The sequence below is a fragment of the Balaenoptera ricei genome, chromosome 20 (assembly GCF_028023285.1).
Source record: "Balaenoptera ricei isolate mBalRic1 chromosome 20, mBalRic1.hap2, whole genome shotgun sequence".
In the NCBI taxonomy this organism is placed as follows: domain Eukaryota; kingdom Metazoa; phylum Chordata; class Mammalia; order Artiodactyla; family Balaenopteridae; genus Balaenoptera; species Balaenoptera ricei.
Window position 1 is genome coordinate 57,093,654 of NC_082658.1, and position 19,784 is coordinate 57,113,437.

General features: G+C 52.0%; 1 protein-coding gene across 10 annotated transcripts in view; it reads right to left on the reverse strand.

Moving 5' to 3' along the window:
* Positions 1-2,545: 2,545 nt before the first annotated feature.
* The window catches only part of GAS7 (growth arrest specific 7), a 201,043-nt gene continuing 183,804 nt past the window's right edge, over positions 2,546-19,784 (reverse strand). For all 10 annotated transcript variants that reach the window (XM_059906611.1, XM_059906620.1, XM_059906613.1 and 7 more), the window contains 5 exons: positions 15,456-15,584; positions 14,538-14,661; positions 10,988-11,067; positions 9,573-9,671; positions 2,546-8,931 (listed from right to left, as the gene is read on the reverse strand). In XM_059906611.1, the coding sequence (XP_059762594.1) occupies positions 8,818-8,931; positions 9,573-9,671; positions 10,988-11,067; positions 14,538-14,661; positions 15,456-15,584 (546 nt within the window). In that variant the 3' untranslated portion in view covers positions 2,546-8,817. The remainder of the gene's footprint in view (positions 8,932-9,572; positions 9,672-10,987; positions 11,068-14,537; positions 14,662-15,455; positions 15,585-19,784) is intronic.

The window sequence follows — 19,784 nt, forward strand, 5'->3', positions numbered from 1 at the left end:
CCTCTTCTCTGTCCAGGGCTGGTAACTATAAAGAACAAAGCCCACAGTGTCTCGGCAGGTGAGTTGGGGTTTGGATCCTATTTCGTAACAGGCTAATGGCAGGGGAAAGCAGGTCCCCGCTGCTGGGAGAAAGTCACCTGCCTGCCTCCCCCGATGTTGCTCAGAAAGGACCCAGAAGTTCAGGCACAGATGTGCTGACCTATCCCTCCTGCCCACCCCGCCCCCTGCGGGTCCAGAGTGTTTCTCAGGAGGCCTTAATGTTAGGGGGTGGTGTGTGTGTGTGTGTCCTTATTATTTTTTCCCATCAGTTTGTGACAGCATATTATTTCTTTGTCTAGACTTTCACTATCTTGCAGCAAGGCATTTGTTCTCCAGAGCAGTTAGAAACAGGACAGTCACCGAACTCAAAAACAAACAAACAAACAAACAAAACCCAGGCCATGAAAGTGAGGCCAGAGGCCTTCACCCTGGCCTCTGAACCTGGCATGGGAGGTGATTAGAAGTGCCTCCTGGGTATCCACACCGAGACTGCAGGTGAGGCGAGGCCGATGTCACAGGAAGAAACCAAGCTCCAAAAGGATGTCACCTGCCTGTGTCACACAGTTGCCAAATGGCGAAGCCAGGAGGAAAGCCCAGGGCGGCCAGACTCCCCACTTAGAGCTCTTTCCAGGACATTACAGCCGCCTCCTTTCTCAAGAGCGGGCAAGAAGCTGCATTTCTGAAGGTGAGGAGCTGGGTTGCCATGACAACGGAAGAGGCGGGGCAAGGAGAAAGGGCCCCGGCTTAACGCCGAAGGCAGCCAGAGCTCCCCCAGTCCCTCTGCCCTTCCCAAGGGCAAGGAGGAAGCAGCAGGTACTGTCCACATTCTTCAGGTTGCTGTGCCCAGGAGGGGCCCGACCCCGTGGGAGGGGACCACAGGCAGCTGTGTTGATGCTGCCGAGACAGGGGTCATGACCTGGAGGTTTGTTTGAAAACCTGCATAAACATCTTCTATCAGAGGGAGAGTTTATGCTCCTTAGCCAAACAAGTTGTTGGGGATGATGTATTGTGAACGGATTTGTTAAGTCTGAGCCGGGGCCATAAACTCTCCCCGAACCCCTAAGACCACTCGGGGAGAAGGCCTCGTCTCCGGCCAGTGACTCTGTCTCCCCCTCCCGGCCTGGCCCTCGCTGAAAGACACAGGCTCTTCCCAGAGGCTGGCCCTGTCCCACCCCAAGCTGGGGGGAGTCCCCCAGCCCCCATCCCTTTCCTCTACCTTCCCCTGCCGTGAGCTGAAGGGCAAGGGGACCCTTTGACCCCGGCCAGGAAGCAGAGAGGAAAGGGGGTTTGGAGGGGGCGGGTGGGAGGCCGAGAATGGGAAGGAACGCCCCTCCCAAGGGCGTCCCCGTCGCGGTAAACAGCGATCCAGTCTTTGGGTCGATTGGACTGACATCCTCGGAGTCCTCACCGGCGCCTCTGTTTCCGTCACACCCCACGCCAATCTGGCTCGAACTCGTGCTGGCTCCACTCTCACGGCACATGCAGAACCTGAGCATTCTCCCCACCTCCACGTGGCCACCCCTGCAGGCACCATCCCCTCTGCCCGCGTTCCGGCTGCCCTGGTCCCCTGATCCCCTAGCGAGCCCCGCAGCAAGGAAATTAGGCTGCGCGCTTGCCGGCTTGGACCACCCCCCCACCCACCCCCAGAGTAAAAGTCATAGGCCTTCCAAGGCCTTCCAAGCTCTGCAGAGTCTGCCCGCCCCGCCCTCCAGCCACACTGCCCTCAAACAATTAGGTGCCTCCGGCCCTTAAAGGGGTACCTCCTCTGCCTGGAACATGCTTCCCCCAGCTACCTGCCAGGCTCCCTCCCAGGTCTCCTCGACTTTGGTCAAATGTCACCTTCTCAGTGAGGCCACCCCAATCACCCTATTTCATGTTGCAACGCACCCACCCTCACCCCTGAAACTACCCATCCCCGCCCCCTGCCCTTTCTCCATAACACCTAACATCTTCACACACATTGTATCATTTCATTACTCTCTGTCTCTTTCAGCTAGAATATAAGTTCCATGAGGTCAGGGTTCTTGATCTGTTTTCATCACTGATGTGTTCCCAGTACTGAGAGCAGTGTCTGACATACAGTGATGTTCAGTAATTATTGGATGGATGGATGGATGGATGGATAAGAAAAGAAATAACAGCCAGGAGCCTCTTCTGTTCACAGGGACAGAAGTCTCCAGGGGAGGGGACTGGGGCCAGGGGTGTGGGTCTGGCAGCATGATACCCATCGGGGGGGGGGGGGGTGTCAATGCCCAGGTGTCCTTTGTCCCTCTGCTTAAGTCATCGGGGGTAAAATTATCACCAAGCCTGGGAGTATGGGAGGAACGCTGAGCCCACTTGTACAAAGGAGAGTGTGGCAGCCCTCCAGGAAAGAGGGTTGCCCAGTGGGACGACTCAGTGTCTCTGGACAGTTTATTTTACATGGGATGAATCTAAGCATCTCAAGTGTACACACAGAGCCGAAGATTAAAAAAAAGAGAGCATTTAACTTACTGAAAACGCTTTATAATAATGCAGAACAATTATATATAGCAAACGCCTTCAAAATTTAAACCCTTTAAACATTTAATTTTTCAGCATTAATACACACAAATGCTATTACGGGGCTGGGGGGGGGGCGTGGGGACAGGGTGGGAGGGGTGGGTTACAGCCTCCATAGGGATCAGAGTTCAACAGTGTTACTTATAAATTATAGTACATCAATTTTATTTACTGATCTAGGCAGCCAGGGGATGGAAGGATATACAATGTGGAGTAAACACATTCGTTCTGGGATGAGGAATGCTGGAGGAGACACCGCTTTTTAACGTTAAAAATGTATAAAGTATTTAGCAAAAGTTACAGAAAACAGAGCAAACAAGCAAGTTTATTTGTTAGAAAATTCCGCTTTCATGGGGTTTGCTGATGTGCTCATGTTTGTGAAAGGGCTGCCCACCCCCTTCATCTCCTTCCTAAGGGCAGAGATGCAATTTTGGGGCCCCTGTCACCAAGGATGGCTGGTGTCCCTTTGACTGACTGTCCCTGGGTCCGCACAGCTGCCTGGAGGCCACAGTCCCGAGAGCCAGTCTGCGGCCGCGTGTGGCGCCAGATAGGAGTATCTCCACTCGGTAACACACAGGTCCCGGGAGGGGATGTGACTTCACTTCAGGTTATGGGACAAATGAGACAGCAGAGCAGGGCCAGTCTGGTGCTCTTACCCTGGTACCATATGCTTTCCTTCCTCATCCCCATGTCCTGGTGTCCCCAAGAGCACGCATGTGCCTGACCCCCTGCATCCCACCGCTGCAATCCCATTAGGGATTTCCCTCAAACGCAAAGGGTCAATTCCCCTGAACAGCGCATAGAGATCCAAGTTCATCACAACCCCTCTCCCTCAGAGGCACCTCCCAACAAAGGCACCCAACAGCCACGCCCCAGCATCTAGAGGGTTAGGGGAAATGGAACATGGGTTTCTGTCACTTGTCTTGGTCTCACTCAAACCAGGAAAGGGGAGTTGGGTCCCTCACTTTCAGGAAAGGCCCGACAGAAATGACTTTCATGGTGTGAAAGTCTGTCATGGTCCCTGGCAGCGTGGGACCCTGTGACTTGGGCTCCACGGCCCATACCTTCACCTGGCCTGGGCCCAAGAATGTCTTCCGTTTGCCTGGTTGCCTTCCGGGGCTCAACTTCCACTGAGCAGGGCACGATCAAGATGCGCTCGGGGGAGTTGTTACCTTGGGGGTCAGGCCCCGAGCTGCCCAGTGTCAGCTGGCTGGGGCCCTCTCGCTCACCATCCAGTACGGTGAGGGCACAGGCCAGGCGAGCGAGGCTCCGGCAGTGACAAGAACCTGAAGGGAGGGAGCTGTGTCTTCATGCCTGTTTTTGCTCCTTGGAAGTGACTTTCAGGACATGGTGTCAAAAATCGGTGCATGAAAGGTCATGACTTCTGCTTTCTTTAGGGGTCCAAGGAGGAACTACCTCATTCTCAACAGCTCATGAAACTCTTAAGTTTTTGTGTCTGAACAGAGACGCGCCTGGGTACCCCTCTCATGAGGGTGTTAGGTGACATCACACACAGCCGTGCTGACGGGACACAGATTGGGCATGACGTGGGCACAGGGTACAAAGCTGGAAGTGACAAGGGGAGGAGACAGAATTCAGCAGCTGGAGGAGGCCTGGGAGACCGTCTAGAACGAACACCTTCAGTTTGCCGATGAAGGAACAGAGATCCAGGAAAGGGTGGTGATGGGCTCCCTGCCTTCTCATCCACGCTCCCTCCTCCCACCTTCCACACCCCCTAACCCTCACCAAATGGCAGGGACTGGGCAAGTTGAAAGGAGGGTCCCCAGAAGCAAGTAGAACTGCCAGCCGAGATGCCAGCGGAAGTGGAGGGCAGTGGAGACCCTGCCCGCCCCCTCCCCCCGACCCCAGCAGCTTTCTGCATTGTCAAAAACCTAAAATGATCCCAAAGTGCAAGCGTGAGCCCCAAGAACCACTCGTGGGCGCAGCTGGCTGAAAGCAGCCGTGCACACGAGCTTAAGACCCCAGGCCAGGAACTTCGGGGGCAGACAACTTATTTTAAAAGTAAGGAAGCAGCGGGGGTGCACCCATGCAACGGACCGCTACTCGGCGATATAAGGGGACAAGCTACTGACATCCAGCCACAAGGTGACTCAGAGGCAACGAGCCGAGTGACAGAGGCCAGACTCGAAGGCTACTACACTGTGGCTCCATTTCTATGACATTCTAGAAAAGGCAAATCTACAGGGTCAGAAAATCCATCAGTGGTCACCAGGTGCTGGGGGTGGGAGGAGTGGATGGACATCAAAGGAGCCTGAGGGGATGTTTTGGAGTGATGGAAATATCACGTTGACTTCGGTGCTGGTTACAAGGCTGTGTACCTTTGTCAAAATTCACTGAACCGTATACTTCAAAAGGGTGAATTTTACTTTATGTCAATGAACCCCGCCCCCCCATACCAAATGTCAAAGATCTCAATAAACTTCTAAAAAGAAAAGGCAGGGGGACTTGTAGGGGCCAGGAGGTTTATGGAAATAAAGACAGTATGCTGGCTAAGGAAGCCTGCTGCTGACCTGCGCCCCACTTAACATTTGTCCAAGGTTTTCCCTACCTACATAATCACCAGCAGGTCTGCAGAACCCTGTTTAAACTCTCCTTGTCAAAGCCACTCACAGCTGGAAGTAAAATCACTTAAACAAGCTGAGGTCTTTGACGTCCTTTGAATTTCAAGGCTTGAATTTCCAAGAAGGGACTTTGGCTCCGCCAAGATTTCTCTGCACCCATCCCCTAATCTCGTAATGGATTGGTTTTCACAAAGGGAACAGAAACAAAACCCTGGTTCCTGAGTTGTATGGTTTCTATTTGCTTCGATCATTAATCAGCCCCAGTGAAGGGAGAAGTGTCTCCTACTGCAGAAACCCAATCCACCCTCCCCAGTAAAAGGAGGCCCAAGGCGGTCCCACGGGCAGAACCTCGGGGCAGCCGTCCCTGTGGCTCAGCTGGCCAGGGCTTTGGAGCTGAGATCCCACATGCCTCCCGGCTAAAGAGCCAAAACATAAAATGGAAGCAATATTGTAACAAATTCAATATTTAAAAAAAAATGGTCCACATCAAAAAAAAAATCTTTAAAAAAAATAAATAAGATATAAGAACGGCACTACTTTTTTCATCAGTGTATGCATTCTTAAGTAAATGTTTAAAAAATTTAAAGACATGGAATAAAAAAATCAGTAAAAAAAAAAAAAGCAATAGAAAAAAAAATGGAGAGGAACAAGTAGCTTTTCCTGGAGGTTTTCGTGGCAACTCACTTTTGTTTTAGAGACTATTTTGTAAAAAATCAGGCTATCACAGACAAAACGAAGTGCCTCAGTGTCTCCCAGGTAGAAGAGGCTCACCTGTCCTCAGAAATGGAACAATGGATGTGCTCAAGGATGGCCTGGGGCCACGCACCCTGAATCAAGCCAGGCAGACCCTCCTATAACCTACACGCCAAAGCCCAAACCCAAACCACCACCGGGGCCAAGGGCCCCTCCGAAGCACGCTTTTAGATATTCCAGACTTCATCCTAACTCTGATTTCACCCACATGGGGAGCCCTGCTTGTAATTCGCTGTTCATTTCATGGCTCTCACTGGCCATCCTCGGGCTTCATTCTTCCACTTTGTACAGTGAGAAGAATTGTTTAAAACAAATCTCTGAAATTTGAGTTGGATATGAGCCGTTGAGGGTCTGGCTGACCGGGAGATTATACTCTTGTTGCTGCCTGGCTTTTCCGTCCTTGGGTAAATGCCACATGGCAGTAGTTTGTATTATGATTACAGGCTCCCAGTGGGTTAAATGTGGAAGGGGTGCAAGGTTCTCATTCCCCAGAAAGGTCTGAAAACATCCCCCTTCCACATGGAGAATAGAGGGGGGGCCGGGGGTGGAGTGCCTGTCTGGTATGCAGCTACATTTCTAGTACCGGCACAATGCCTGGCTTGCCCCAAGTGTCTGCTGATTAAATGAATGAATGAGTGAATGAATGAATGAATGAAAGAAGAGCTATCAGCACAACAGACAGTATCTCTGCAAACCTAAATTCTGCAGAGAGTACCTATATGTGAATGCCAAAGTTACTGACCTGCAAGACCCCTGGAGAAAAGACAAGTCTATACAAAACAAGAGACTGTGGGCTTCCCTGATGACAGGGCCATACCTTGTCCCTAGATCTTAGCACATTGCCCAGGCTCAGCTAAATGCTTGATGAATGAATAAAGGAGGGAAGAAAAAAGAAAAAGATGTGGAGGGGCTAATGAAACCGAGGGAAAAGGATGGGGGGGGGAAAGAATGACTTCAGAAAATAGACTGGCCCACACAGGGCCAACTTGGGCTACCCTGAAAGAGGCAAGAGAGCCCCAGGGAAGAACGGAAGACTCTGGAATCCTCAGATGGGGATGAGAAAACAAAATCAATGAGCGATACCACACTCAAAGCATCTGTGTTAATAACAAGGCTATTGGCTTTGAATGTCGGAAAACCATCCACAAATTAGTTTACTAAGCCACAAAGCAATTACTACTAGCACCGATTTTTTATAAAGAAACCAAAGAAATGATATCCCCAGACTGGCAGCTGGTGTCATGGCCCAACTGCAGACCAGGAGTGGTTCTCCATGCCAGACACAGATCGGCCTGATGGCCTTCATGTTGGTGAAGGCCTTCCTGTTGACCTTTCTGGTTGGGATGTTTCAATAAGAAAACTGGCAAAGCTTAGTTTACTTTAGGCTATTCGGCATCTTTCTACTGAAACTATGAGGGCGCCATACTGACTCAAAAGGCAGAGGTGCCAAAAGATTCAAGAATAACAAGTCATCAGTTACCAGCATGGACGACAGAGAGAAAGCCCAGTGAGTTATCTTCTTAGACGTCTGCCCTTACGAGAAACATGTGAGTCCTGTGAATCCAAAGTAATCAAGGGAAAGATTAACAAGAAAGATGGGTTCTCAGGGTGTGGGTTCCAGGCTAGAATGTGCCCCTTGCAAGTTGTCTGACCTCCTTCAGCCCTTTTCTTCCTCCTGTGGCCTCAAGCTGATTCTCAAGATTTAACATGTAAGGGAGAAAGTGACGAGTGACCCGATGGCAGTGCCAAAGCTTCCCAGGTCACACTCAGACCAGGCTCTCCCAGGAATGGGGAGATGGGGAAAGGGCAAGGGGGTAGCAGCACCAAGCAGGGGCTCCGTGCGGGGCTTTGAAACGTGCAGAAGGAGCTGAGAGGCCAAGGTGCCAGACTGCCTGGATGGTGACATGTACTGTGGCCACGAGAGTCTGCGATGTCTGCACAGTGCCTGCCAGTGAGAGCCATGCGTGAGACAGTGGTCCCGACCCCGCTGTGCGTAGGCAGGTGGAGCCATCTGGGGGGTGACAGACACTTGCCCCAACCCATCTCCAACATGCAACTGACCCAGCCCCCAGGACAAGCGAGGGTGGAAGAGGGAGCTCCCCCGAGGAAGCGGCTGTGGGCTGGGTGGACGGGGACGCCCAGAGAGAGCACGTGACATTGATGCCTGATCTAATTGGAAACACGAGTCAACGCTCCGACTTGGGGCGAATTTGCTGAATGAGGTAGTTCCATCCTGACCTCTGCAGGCAGGGTCAGTCTGGGAAAACAGGAGCCAGGCCTTCTTCCCAAGACTCCCAATGATGAAAAGTAGCAGAGAAGAGCCAGGATGTGGGCTCCCAGAATATGCAATGGGAAAAAACAAAGAGGGAGGGCTGCTGCAAAGGATTCTGGGTGTGGGCTGTTGAGCTGAATGGTGCCTTCTATCCACGATTCTGATGCTGACACTTGGCTTGGAGACAGGGACCTCTCTCCCCCGCCCCTCCAAAGCCCTGGAGACAAGTGGGCTGGCTGGAGGAAGGGCCTCGGGGCTTCCAGGGGCGCGAGCGTGTGACACAGCTGGCTCTGGGTGGGGAGGGGACCCCTCTGGTGCTCAGCAGGGACCACAAAGTTCCAGCCTCGGTTTGTTCTCGGAGTGGCAAGCACGGCATGGGACTTGGGGGGCTTCAGCCTCGGAGACAAGGGCAGGGCTATGGATCCATCTTCTTGGCCTGGGAACACCAGGGAGCTCCCCATGGGGCCATCCGGGCCGCCCTTCTGGCTTCACTGTCCCCTCTCCTCAGTGGACCAGGAGAGCGGGTGGGAGGGCAGCTCCGCTTGGGAGCAGGTCCCCCCCTGGCCGGAGCGCCACCTCCTCTCCGTGGGACCCCAGCCCCTCCTCAGCAGGACCCCCCAGGCCGTGCGTCTAGATCTCCATGTCCACGGGGCGGATGTTGCCTGTCTTGTGCTCTCTGACCCACAGCTCCCTGTCTTTGGCTGGGTCCACTTTTCGCAGCAGTTGGTCCACAGGCTCGACTGTCTGCAAGGGATGGAGAAGAGAGGACCTTCAGAGGCAGCGGCCCAGCCAGGGATCGGCTCGTATCCTCTGAACCACGCTGCTTGCACCCTCGCGCCCGTCAGAGCAGCCTCTCTAGAGGGTTGTGAAGCCCCGGGGAGGCCCGTGCGAGGGACAGACGTGGGGGGGCGCTGGGAGACCTGGAGGCCTGAAGCTCTGGCCTCTGCCCTGCTTTCCCTCACGCATATGCCCCTCCAGACCTCGGGGTGGATGAAAGGGCAGGTGGCCCAAGGGTTTGTGACCTGTTCCTCCTTCCATCAGTGCCCACATTTACCACCTGAGAACAGGTCAAATGGAACGTCAGCTTGAGAGGTTTTGAACAGTTCCAGCATCGTAAGAAATTCGCCAGGGGAGGCAAGGACACCTCCAGCTATTTTAACTATCATGACGCATCTGTGTGATGCGCTCGGGATGGATTCACATGGACATCCAGGGTAACTGACATGTCCATCCCAAGAGGTCACCCGCAGGCCCGAGCCCCTGCCCACCTTCCGGACAGATTCATCTGTAGCAGCTACTTGACCTGCCACCACAGCACAGGGCCATGGCTCTCCCCGGCCCCACGCCCCCCAGGGGCCCCGCTGGCCTCGGCCCGGGGAACTCACGCTTTGGTTGAACATGTCCGTCTCGTGCCGCAGCTGCGTGTACTGGCACAGATGCTGCCGGATCATCTCCACCCTCTCCACCTCCAGCCGTTCCAGCTCCTGCAGAGGAGGAAACCGGCAGAGACCTCTGGGGGTGTCCCTTCCACCTGGGGACCTTCCCCACCATGCGGGTCCCACACCCCCCTATACACAAAACACAGATGCTGCCTGCTTATCCCCCATCCTGCCTGACCCTCTGGGGTCTGACGAGGAACCCACCCCGTATCTGGGAGTGAAGGTGTAGCTGATAGCACAGCAGCTACTGTCTCCTGACTCTCGCTCTGCCAGGCATGGTGGGTGCTAAGAGCTTTACGGGCACTGCTCAATTGTCCTCATCATAATCGTAAGAGGTTCTCTTCTTACCCACATTCTCCAAACAAGGGAATGAACACCTACAGAGGTAACATCGCTTGCCCACAGCGACAGGGAATTATGGGAGCAACGGGATTTGCACCAGGGTCTGTCGTGCTCTTAATCATGCTTCAGCGCCAGCGCAGCCCCAGCCCCAGCCCCTGATGGGGTGGAGAGATGGAACACGTGCAGGAGCTTCTGCACCTCCAACTCCTGGGGCTTTGTCCCTGGGCCTCTGCTGAGCGGCCTCGTCTCCTCTGTCCACCCCAAGCGCCGAGGGGCAGGTCAAGGGAGCCAGGAGGGCCAGGAGCAGGGTGGCCACTGTCAGAGGGAAGAGCGGAAAGTGTTTGCCCTTTGGATCCCAGGTGGCTCTGCATCTTTGGAATTTAGGAGATCCGGCTGCTATTCTGTGCACAACTAGGTCACTGCCCAGGTGATTAACCAGGGCATAGGAAGTAAAGCAGGGAGTTTAATTAGGAGATTAACCAGGAGGAAAACTAGGTCACTGGCCCCGGGGGAGGCCTCTAATCTGCTCTGGCGGGCTGGCACCTGGGGAAGGCAGAGGGTTAGTCTCATGCTGGACAGACAGATGGACGGCGGTGGCTTGGGGCAGCGGGACGGTGTGATAAGCACCTGGCATGATGCCTCCTTTCTCATCTGGCCCCATGAACCACGTACCAACCCCGCTTCACCCCACTCAGTGGGTGCTGACTTACCAGAAATACTCAACTTGGCTATTTTTCCTAAAGGGACCACTGTCTGCTTGGTTGACCCTGACCCCTCAGAAGGATGCAGCACGAGCCCATCGTTGCCTGTGTTCACACAGCTAGGAAGTGCCAGGGCAAGGATCTGAATCCACATAGGCTGGTCCAGAGTTGAGGTCTCAGTCCCAGCACCAGAGCAGACCTAATGACCATCTCCACGGTCACCTCCACCCCATTGCCTGCACATCCACCAGCATCCACCCAGGGATTCCTGAGCGCCCGCCCCTGCATGGACAAGCTTGTGCATCTCTGGTCACTCACCAACGTGGTGGTCACCATCTCTTCAAACCACTTGGATTGGGCCTGGTTGTAGAGGTCCACACAGCGCATGAGGTCATCTCCTGGAAGGGCCAAGGCCACTGTCATACTCTGTCCTGTCCTCACCATGGCTGCCTTCTCCCACCTGCACCCCACAGCCAGGGTGATGGAGGCCACCGGAAAGTTGGGGGGTGGGGAGAATGAGCAGAGCAAGAGAAGGGGGCAACCCAGCCTTACGAGAGACCGGCTTCAGAGCGTCCATCTGAACTAGACTCCAGACACCAGAAACTCAGGAAGGGGGTTGCTCAGTAAGAATGTATACATGGTAGGGGTGGGGGTGGGGTACTCCTAGGACCCCCAACTCTATCATGAGCCCAAGAAATGCTTCCTCTTCTAAAGATGGGAGTTTCATTTCACATTGGAGAGTCCTGCTTGGTTGAAACATGTGTCTCAAGCAACTTGCTACTAGTTAGTTAAAGAAGGGAAGTTTGCAAATCGTGTGTGTGTGTGTGTGTGTGTGTGTGTGTGTGTGTGTACATGCAGCAGCAAAGGGTGGGTGGGAAGAGAATGAGCTCTTTCTATAGTATTTCATTTCATAAGAGAGAGATCTGAAACAAACTATTTAACAAACTGCAAGTAACTGCAACATGACTAAGGTCCCAGCATCCCAGACCCTTGCTACATAGAACACAGTTCCTGGACCAGCAGCCATCAGTACGCCCTGGGAGTTTGCTCAAAATGAAATCTCAGGATGTTTCTGAGACCTAGTGAATCAGAAACTATTTTCACAAGATCCTCAGGTGATCCACGTGCACATCACAGTTGGAGAAGCACAGCTTGGTCTGCATGTAGTTTCCTGATCATCACAGGGTGCCAGAGAGAGGAAGACATCATGGTCTCTGCTCACGATGGGAAAACTCATGAGTGAACCCAGAGATAACGATGAACTCTTCAAAGGGATTCCTATAACGGCATCACCTTGCTCATGTGGGTTCAGATATGAAAGTGAAAGAAAGTGGGCAGAGTTATGCCCACATGACCCAGGGCCTGGCTCAGGGCGCCCTCCCCAGTGAACCATACACCATTAGCTGGGAGCTAAGCCTTGAGTAACAGAACCCAAATCAAGGCTCTCTTCATTTTGCCCTTGGCTCAAGGCCAAGACTGGGCCCTTGATCCCAAGAAAGACTGAACTATAGGGAAGAAAGTGGATATTTCATTGCAGATACATTCCCACCAAGAGCTTGTGCCTGACCGTGGGTGGGGTCACCCTATAAACACAATATGAAACTCCCAAAGCCCTATTTGTTGATCCTGATTTTGACAACATGCTTCAGGAACTTCTGCAACATCAGGAAATAGTATAGGTGAAGGCAGGTGTGTCTCTTCTCTAGGCATCCCAAGGGTTTGAAATCAGGCCCTTCTGAACAGTACAGGTTAAGGACATGGATTCTGGAACCAGATCTGGGCTGTCATACAGCTCCACTGTTTACTAGCCGTGCAATCTTGGACAAGTTGATTCACCCTGCCTGTGCCTCAGTTTCGTCATCTGTAAAATGGGGATAATAATGGTACCTTCATAGAGCCACAGTGAAGATTAAATAAGCACACCCCCCAAAAAAAGAAAAGAAAAATGAAAAAGAAAATACAAAGAACAAAATAAAAAGATAAACAACTTACGAAAAATATTTGCAATTCAAATGACAGAAAGTTAATTTTCCTTATCAATCAATCAATAAGAACAAGACCCGCCATTTGACATAAAAATGGGGAGAGCATATGAGTGAATCATAAAAAAAAAGCCACGATGATTTATAAGTCTAGTTTTAAAATGCTCAACTCCACTCAAAAAGCAGTGTAAATTAAATTAGAAACAAAATACTATTTTTCACCAGATAGTTACGATGTCAAAATCTGAGAGCACTCAGTGCTGACAAGAGTTTAGGGAACAGGCGTTCACACAGCTATTGGTGGGCGCCCCTCTCTGGAAAGCAACTTGGAAACATCCATCAAAATGAATACAAGCCTCTGACCCAGAAACCCCGACCTCATCTCTATCCTGTCTATATGCAGGTTCTGTTCCCCCCACCCCTGAGATGCATTTATAGTAACAGCATCGCTGGCATTGGCAAAAACTCTGAAACAATCTAAAAGTCTTACAAAAATCAATTAGGGGAATGATGAAACAAATCTGGATACGATCATACACTTGCACGCTATTCTACTATTTAAAAAGTCTGATGTACATGAATGGATGGGGAAATACATTTATGGGTGATGGAATAGAGCTATCTCTAAGATCTATCAATTAAAATATAAGTTCAGAACACAGTATAATATGATTTTATGTATATGAATTTTTTTTTTTTTTTGGCTGCACTGTGCAGCATGTGGGATCTTAGTTCCCCGACCAGGCATCGAACCCGGGCCCCCTGCATTGGACGCACGGAGTCTTAATCACTGGACCGCCAGGGAAGTCCCTATAAATTTAAATATTAAAAAACATTAAAAAAAATTAAAACACTAGGGTGTGTTGATGGTGATTATATCTGGGGAATAAGATTTTATATTCTTACGTGTTAAAATTTTTTGTCAAGCAGCAATATTGTTATTGTAATATAATTTTATTTTTTAATAGTTTAATAAATTAAACTAATTTAAATGTGCCTCTCCCATCCTTGGGTTCCCTTTCCTACTCCCAACAAGTATATCGTGCCTTCTGCTTCTGCATCCAATACTTTACCACTGTGCATTAAAGATCTTTATATAAAATGCTGTATTTATATTACACTATTTTGTTATGACATTTTTATACCACCTTACTTCAAAATGTCACTAAGGTGGCTGTTTCATCCTATAATGAACTAATTATACCAGGTTCACCAGAAGTTGGGGTGAAAGGGATTTAGAGACCATCTAATCCAAACCCTAATCCCACAGCACACATTTTAATCCCAGAAAGCAAAACGCATTGTCCTTGTACACCATGAAACTGGAGTTTTAGAAATATTTAACAATTTTTTTTTTAGCTTACTGTTTCTCACTGGTTTTACTCCCCCTTCCTTGTGCATTAGCTAACTTTTACCTCTAGGTGGAAGCAGAAGCTGACTCATTGGGAAATCTGAAATATGGTTATTTCTTTAAACAAAATGTTGACTTCTTCTGGGGCAGAAGCCCATCACCAGAGGTGAACCTCTGGAGTATCACTCCCCGGGGAGGTGGGACAGCTTGGGTGGGTGGGTGTGGTTTGCACTTCTCCTAGGAGCTCCACGCAGCGACAGGACCCCTGGATTCCGGGTGCCTGGAAGAGTCTGTCCACCTCCTGGCTAGAGATCCAGGGCTTGGCCCAGAAGGAGCCCTGTGGCCCAAAGGGAGGGTCCCCTTGGGACCTGGGCACAGCCACGGGTCTGCTCCCCGCCCCGCAGCCCCACCCCCCAGCCTCATCCCGCGGGATGCACGCTCACGGGCACCGCATCCCCCGGCCCCGCCCGTCTGTGCTTCTGCGGCCGGGCGCGGACGGGCAGGGGCGGCGGGCCGCGCCGCCGACCTCACTCACCCGCCTGCGTGGACTTCCTCCGCGCCTTCTTGATGTCCTCCTCCGTCTTGTTGCTCAGCTTTACCTCCAGCTGCTGGGTCTTCACCTCCAGGTCTCTCTGCCGCTCCGTGAGGGCTTTCCGGGCCTGGGGTCCAAGGACGCGAAGCTGTTCACGGGCTCAGAGCCAGGCAGGGCCTATGGGGCACACGGGGCCTGGCCTCCCCTTTCCTAGGCAAGAGTCCTTTCTTTTCCCCGCTTTTGTGGATGAGGCCACAGCGGCTCCGACAGGCTAAGCAGCTAGACCAGCATCACCCAGCCAGTTAGGGACCACGTGGAGGCCGCAAAGCGTCCTCTCAGCCCCGTCTCCTGGCCTAGAGCAAGCCTCTCAGAGCACGTTTTCACTGGAGCGTGTGCACGTACTGGGGGCCCAAGCGGTCCTAAAGTCACAGCCTCTCCGGGGTGGCAGGGACCACAAAGGTCGGCATCACTTCCCAGCAGTGCTTAGCAGCTGGTAGCGCCAGGCTCCCCGTTCTGGGGCAGGATGGGCCCTTTGGTGGCAGCTGCTGGCAGGGGGGTGATTCCGTCAGGAGGGAATCTGCCCGGTGAGACCCAGGCAAAGGGGCCCCTTGTGGACCGGGCAGCACATCCAGGCTCCGAGACCCACAAAAGCAGGGTGCACCTCGCCTCATGTGCTGGATGGAGGCCCCCCATACCCTCCACTGCAGGTGCAGCCACGCCCACTCCCACTCAGAATCTGAGCACCAGGGGGAAGCGGCCCACCTACCCTTTGGCTGGGGGAGGGGGATCGCATACTCCCCACCCCTCCAGATCCTGCCACAGGGGGACAGAAGCCTCTGCCTCGGCACACGGAGCCCCTGCTGGTTCCCAGCCCCCCTCTCCTCCGGCAGGACCCTCCCACGCTGGCATCCTGGGCCTCACCTTCTCCACCGCGGCATAGCGGCTGGCGAGCTGCTTGCGGAGGTCCGCAATGTGGTGGTCACACTTTTTCATGTCCTTCTTGAAGTTCTCGCGGAAGTTCATCAGGGGCTTCTCCACCTCACTGTGAAGCTGTCGATGGGGGAGACACACTCAGGACCCCGGGGCATCAGGTGCAAGTGGAGGGAGGGGGCGCTGCCCCCAACCCTGCAGGCGAGGATGGGGGACCTTCCCACCGGAAGGTCAGAGACAAGTGGCTGCTTATCTGGTAGCGGTCGAGGAAGTCACCTCAGCCCCAGCGTTCACACCAATGGACGGGTTAGCATCTGGAGCCTTCGAGTCCCTTGTGGGCACCCCCTTCCTGTGCTAAGTCCCCAGCGCTTCCTCTAGGGCTTTGCTCAGGTGTCCGGCTCCCTTTCTTTCCAACCCGGGAGCTTTCTCGGGGCAGAACCCAAGCCACCACCTCTGTGTCCCCAAGCACTTAACACAGGGACTGCTGTGTGGGTGACATTTAATCAGGTGATTCTATTTATTGGACAGCTACTACGTGCCAGGTGCTGAGACCACGGAGGATCTGCTCATGGTCTGGACGTCGAGGAGGTCTTGTTAGGAGCTCAGGGCCCCCCCCTTCCTGAACTGTGCCTGCTGGTCTCTGCACGGAGGCTGGCGCAACCCCACCGCACCAGAACGAACTGGCCTCGCACCCCCAGGGACAGAGAAGGGTTCTTCATGCTCTGAGAGGTGCTGGGTGATGTTGGTTTTCAAACTTTTTCCTTCTCTTTTATTCCTTCCCTCTTTCCCACTTCACTCTCTTTGGAAGGAGAACTTTTACTTAAAACTTTTTTGGGGGAGTTGTGAACATGAGATGTGTCTGATAAAAAAACAGATAAATGTGGACCTGCGGTGGTCAAAGTCACAGCCTAGAGCCCCCCCCCCCCACTCAGCCTCTCAGAGCCCCACCCACTGGCCTCCTTGGGCCCCCTCAATCTGCCTTCCAGGGTCCCTCAGCCTCCATCCGCCCCTCTGGGAAGCAGAGCTGAACTTCCCTGGATGGATGACATCCCAACTCTGGGGTTCTGTGATCGCTCTCCTCTTCCTCCTCACCAGGTTCCTTCTTCCTACATTATCTTTCCCCCAGAGACCTCAAGGACAGAAGTGTTCCTAGCCCTAAACCACTGATTACACATGACTGTGAGCTCTAGGAGGGGGGGACCACGCTGGCTTGGTCACTGCTGTGTCCGCAGCATCTGGCCGGAGCTGGTGCACAGTGGGTGATCCTTCTCTACTTAGATCTTCAGGGCCCAATGCCCTGGGTGAAAAGACGATGCTTTGTTGGTGGACAACCTTCAAGACTAACAGAGAGCGGGCTGTACAAACGCCCCTCTCCTCCTGTTGGTTGTAACGTCTGCTATCATTTTTTTGAGCCCTTGGAAGTTTCCCTGCACAGGAAGACACCCCCATCTGGTGGCAGTTTGCAAGATGCCACAAACTTGAGCGCTGCTGAGAAGAAAACACCTTCCGCACGCAGATTAGGCTTTGAGGGAGGAGGGGGAGGGGCTGCAAAATTGGCCGCCGTGGGAACCGGCTCCTGACGGGGGCTCTACGTGGGTTAACTCAGCCTGTTGACCCAGCAACTCCGTGGTCTCTTTCTGAGGGCCTGGAAAGCGAGGGATTTCCATACTTCATGTACCCAGGAGTGACCTTGCAGAGGCTTATCAATACTCAGGAGTCCTGGGCGCCGGCCCCAGATTCTGTGGTCTGGAGCAGGGCCCAGGATCCTGCCAACACACTCAAACGCTCTCCCCCAATTCCAAGTGACATTCTGGAGAGGTCGTGCTACTGGCTGTCAGAAGTGATTCAACTCCGTGGATTGAAGACCCATGGATTCTCCCTCTGTATTTTAAGTACTTTGAAAATAAGGCTAATTTTTTCTTTAAGAACGTTGGCTGGGTGTTTTTTTATACTCATTCTTAACGTTTAAGCATCTCTGGCTAACCAGGAGGCAGAAGCCCTCCCTGGAAGCTTGTCCTCGTGAACTTGAGCTGGCCTGGCTTGGATGCCACAGGCTATTGAAGCCATTTGGTTTGCCTTTCAGAATTCCTGTCTCCTCCTTTTATGTCACTCATCAGAAGAGAGTAAGAGAAAACTCAAGTTGGCAGGAATTTCAGAGGCCACAGGGAGACCACAGGGAGACCTCGGAGATATTGTGGGTTTGGGGCCAGACCACCACAATAAAGTGAAGACTGCAATAAATCGAGTCACATGGATTTTTTTGGTTTCCCAGTGCACATAAAAGTGATGTGTACACTATACTGTAGTCTGTTAAGTGTGTAATAGCTTTATGTCTTAAAAATGCACACACCGGGACTTCCCTGGTGGTGCAGTGGTTAAGAATTCGCCTGCCAATGCAGGGGACACGGGTTTGAGCCCTGGTCTGGGAAGATCCCACCTGCCGCAGAGCAACTAAGCCCATGTGCTACAACTACTGAGCCTGCGCTCTAGAGCCCGCGTGCCACAACTACTGAAGCCCACGCGCCTAGAGCCCGTGCTCCGCAACAAGAGAAGCCACCACAATGAGAAGCCCGCGCACCACAACAAAGAGTAGCCCCCCTTCGCCACAACTAGAGAAAGCCCGCGCGCAGCAACGAAGACCCAACGCAGCCATAAATAAATAAATAAATTTGTTTTAAAAAATGCACATACCTTAATTTTTAAAATACTTATTGCTAAAAAAAATGCTAACCATCATCATCATAACCTGACAATGCAGGGTCGCCGCACATCTTCAATTTGTTAAAACAAAACAAAACAAACACACACACACTAAAGCAAAGTGCTATATTAAACAAGGTATGCCTGTATCTAGTCCAGTGGGTTACTAAGAGTTGTGAAATCATTTTAGTGGGTCAGGACCTGCTTTTAGATGAGCATAGCCCAGACATGAAGAGAAAATATCAGAGTGCATTTTAGGCAGAAGGATAAGTAGTTTCACAAACAGTCGTTTTAGCCACGTACATGTGTATCTGTACGCGGATATCTGGGTGTGGATACCTGTGTGTGCCAGGTGGCCATGGAAAATGTATAACTGTGGGTCACAGTCAAGTAAGGTTCAAGTCACTGATCTGGTCCAATCTCTTCATTTCACACATGAAAAAAATGGAAGCTCAGAGATGCTAAGTGACTTGCCCAAGGTCACAAAGCTTGTTAGTGATGGCATTGACATAAAAGTCATGTCTTCTGAGGCTCACTGTGCCCCCCAAAATCTTCTGGCTGAATGCATGGCCTTGATTGCAGGATTAGATTTTCTCCCATCAGAAGGAACTTTTCTGTTCTCCCTCTTCACCCAGAAGCGGGTATAACTTCCTTTATATATAGCAATCTTATTTCTTTAACAGCCTGTTGCTATGAACAATGGCTCGAGTTAGGAGACTAGAAAAGCTTAAAAGATTCCTGAAATGAAATTGCATTTCTTAAAGAGCTCTTGCCCCCTACACAGAACATTCAGGGTGGAATTTTTCAACGAGCCTTTTGGAGCAGATGGTAAAATGGGTTTCACACATACGGAGCCGTATTATCCAGGGCGGACGGATAGTCCTTGGAGCCTTTTCTTTTCAAGGAATTGTCATACAACCACGGGGCTGCCACCATGATTGCCTGAGGGCACCGACACTGACCGATGGGCTGGAGGCAGCAGACATTCTTATAGAAAAATCTATGCGTGAATTTTGTGTGAACATTCTTCAGAAGCCTCCCCATCAGCTACCTGAAGTCAGCCCTGAATTAAAACATCCCGGCATTTGGAGGGCCAGACTGCACTGCCCTGGACAGTCCTTAAGAGAGGGCAGAATGCTCCTCAGGACAGGGTTCTGTGTTTGAAATGCCACTGGTCTGCCCGGAGAAACGGTCTGGGGGTCAAAGCTGCAATTCACTCAGTCCTCTCCTTTGCTTCCTCAGCAGCTGAGCCCACTTGGCTGTGTAACCATTGGCTGCGATTTAACCCCTCTGTTCCTTCTCATTTGTGAAACGGAGATGCTGTCTTGAACAGTAGCTGATAAAATTGAGGGAGATGAATTATATCCTACCCCCAACACTTACATCACCGTGATACTGTGATAAAATAACAAATATATATTTTGGTCTTTGTGCCCACCTCCTGGCTGGAGCTCCTAGAGCCTTTGCAATTTCCTAAACAACAAAGGTCCTAGGAGCATCCTGTGGTCTAATATTTGGTCTCTGACCCCCTGTTCCTGATACCAAGCTCCTACATCCCTTGGAATTTCCTGGGTGATAGGAGGGTCTTTTGTTCTAATGAGGCGCCTCTGCCTGGGCTCC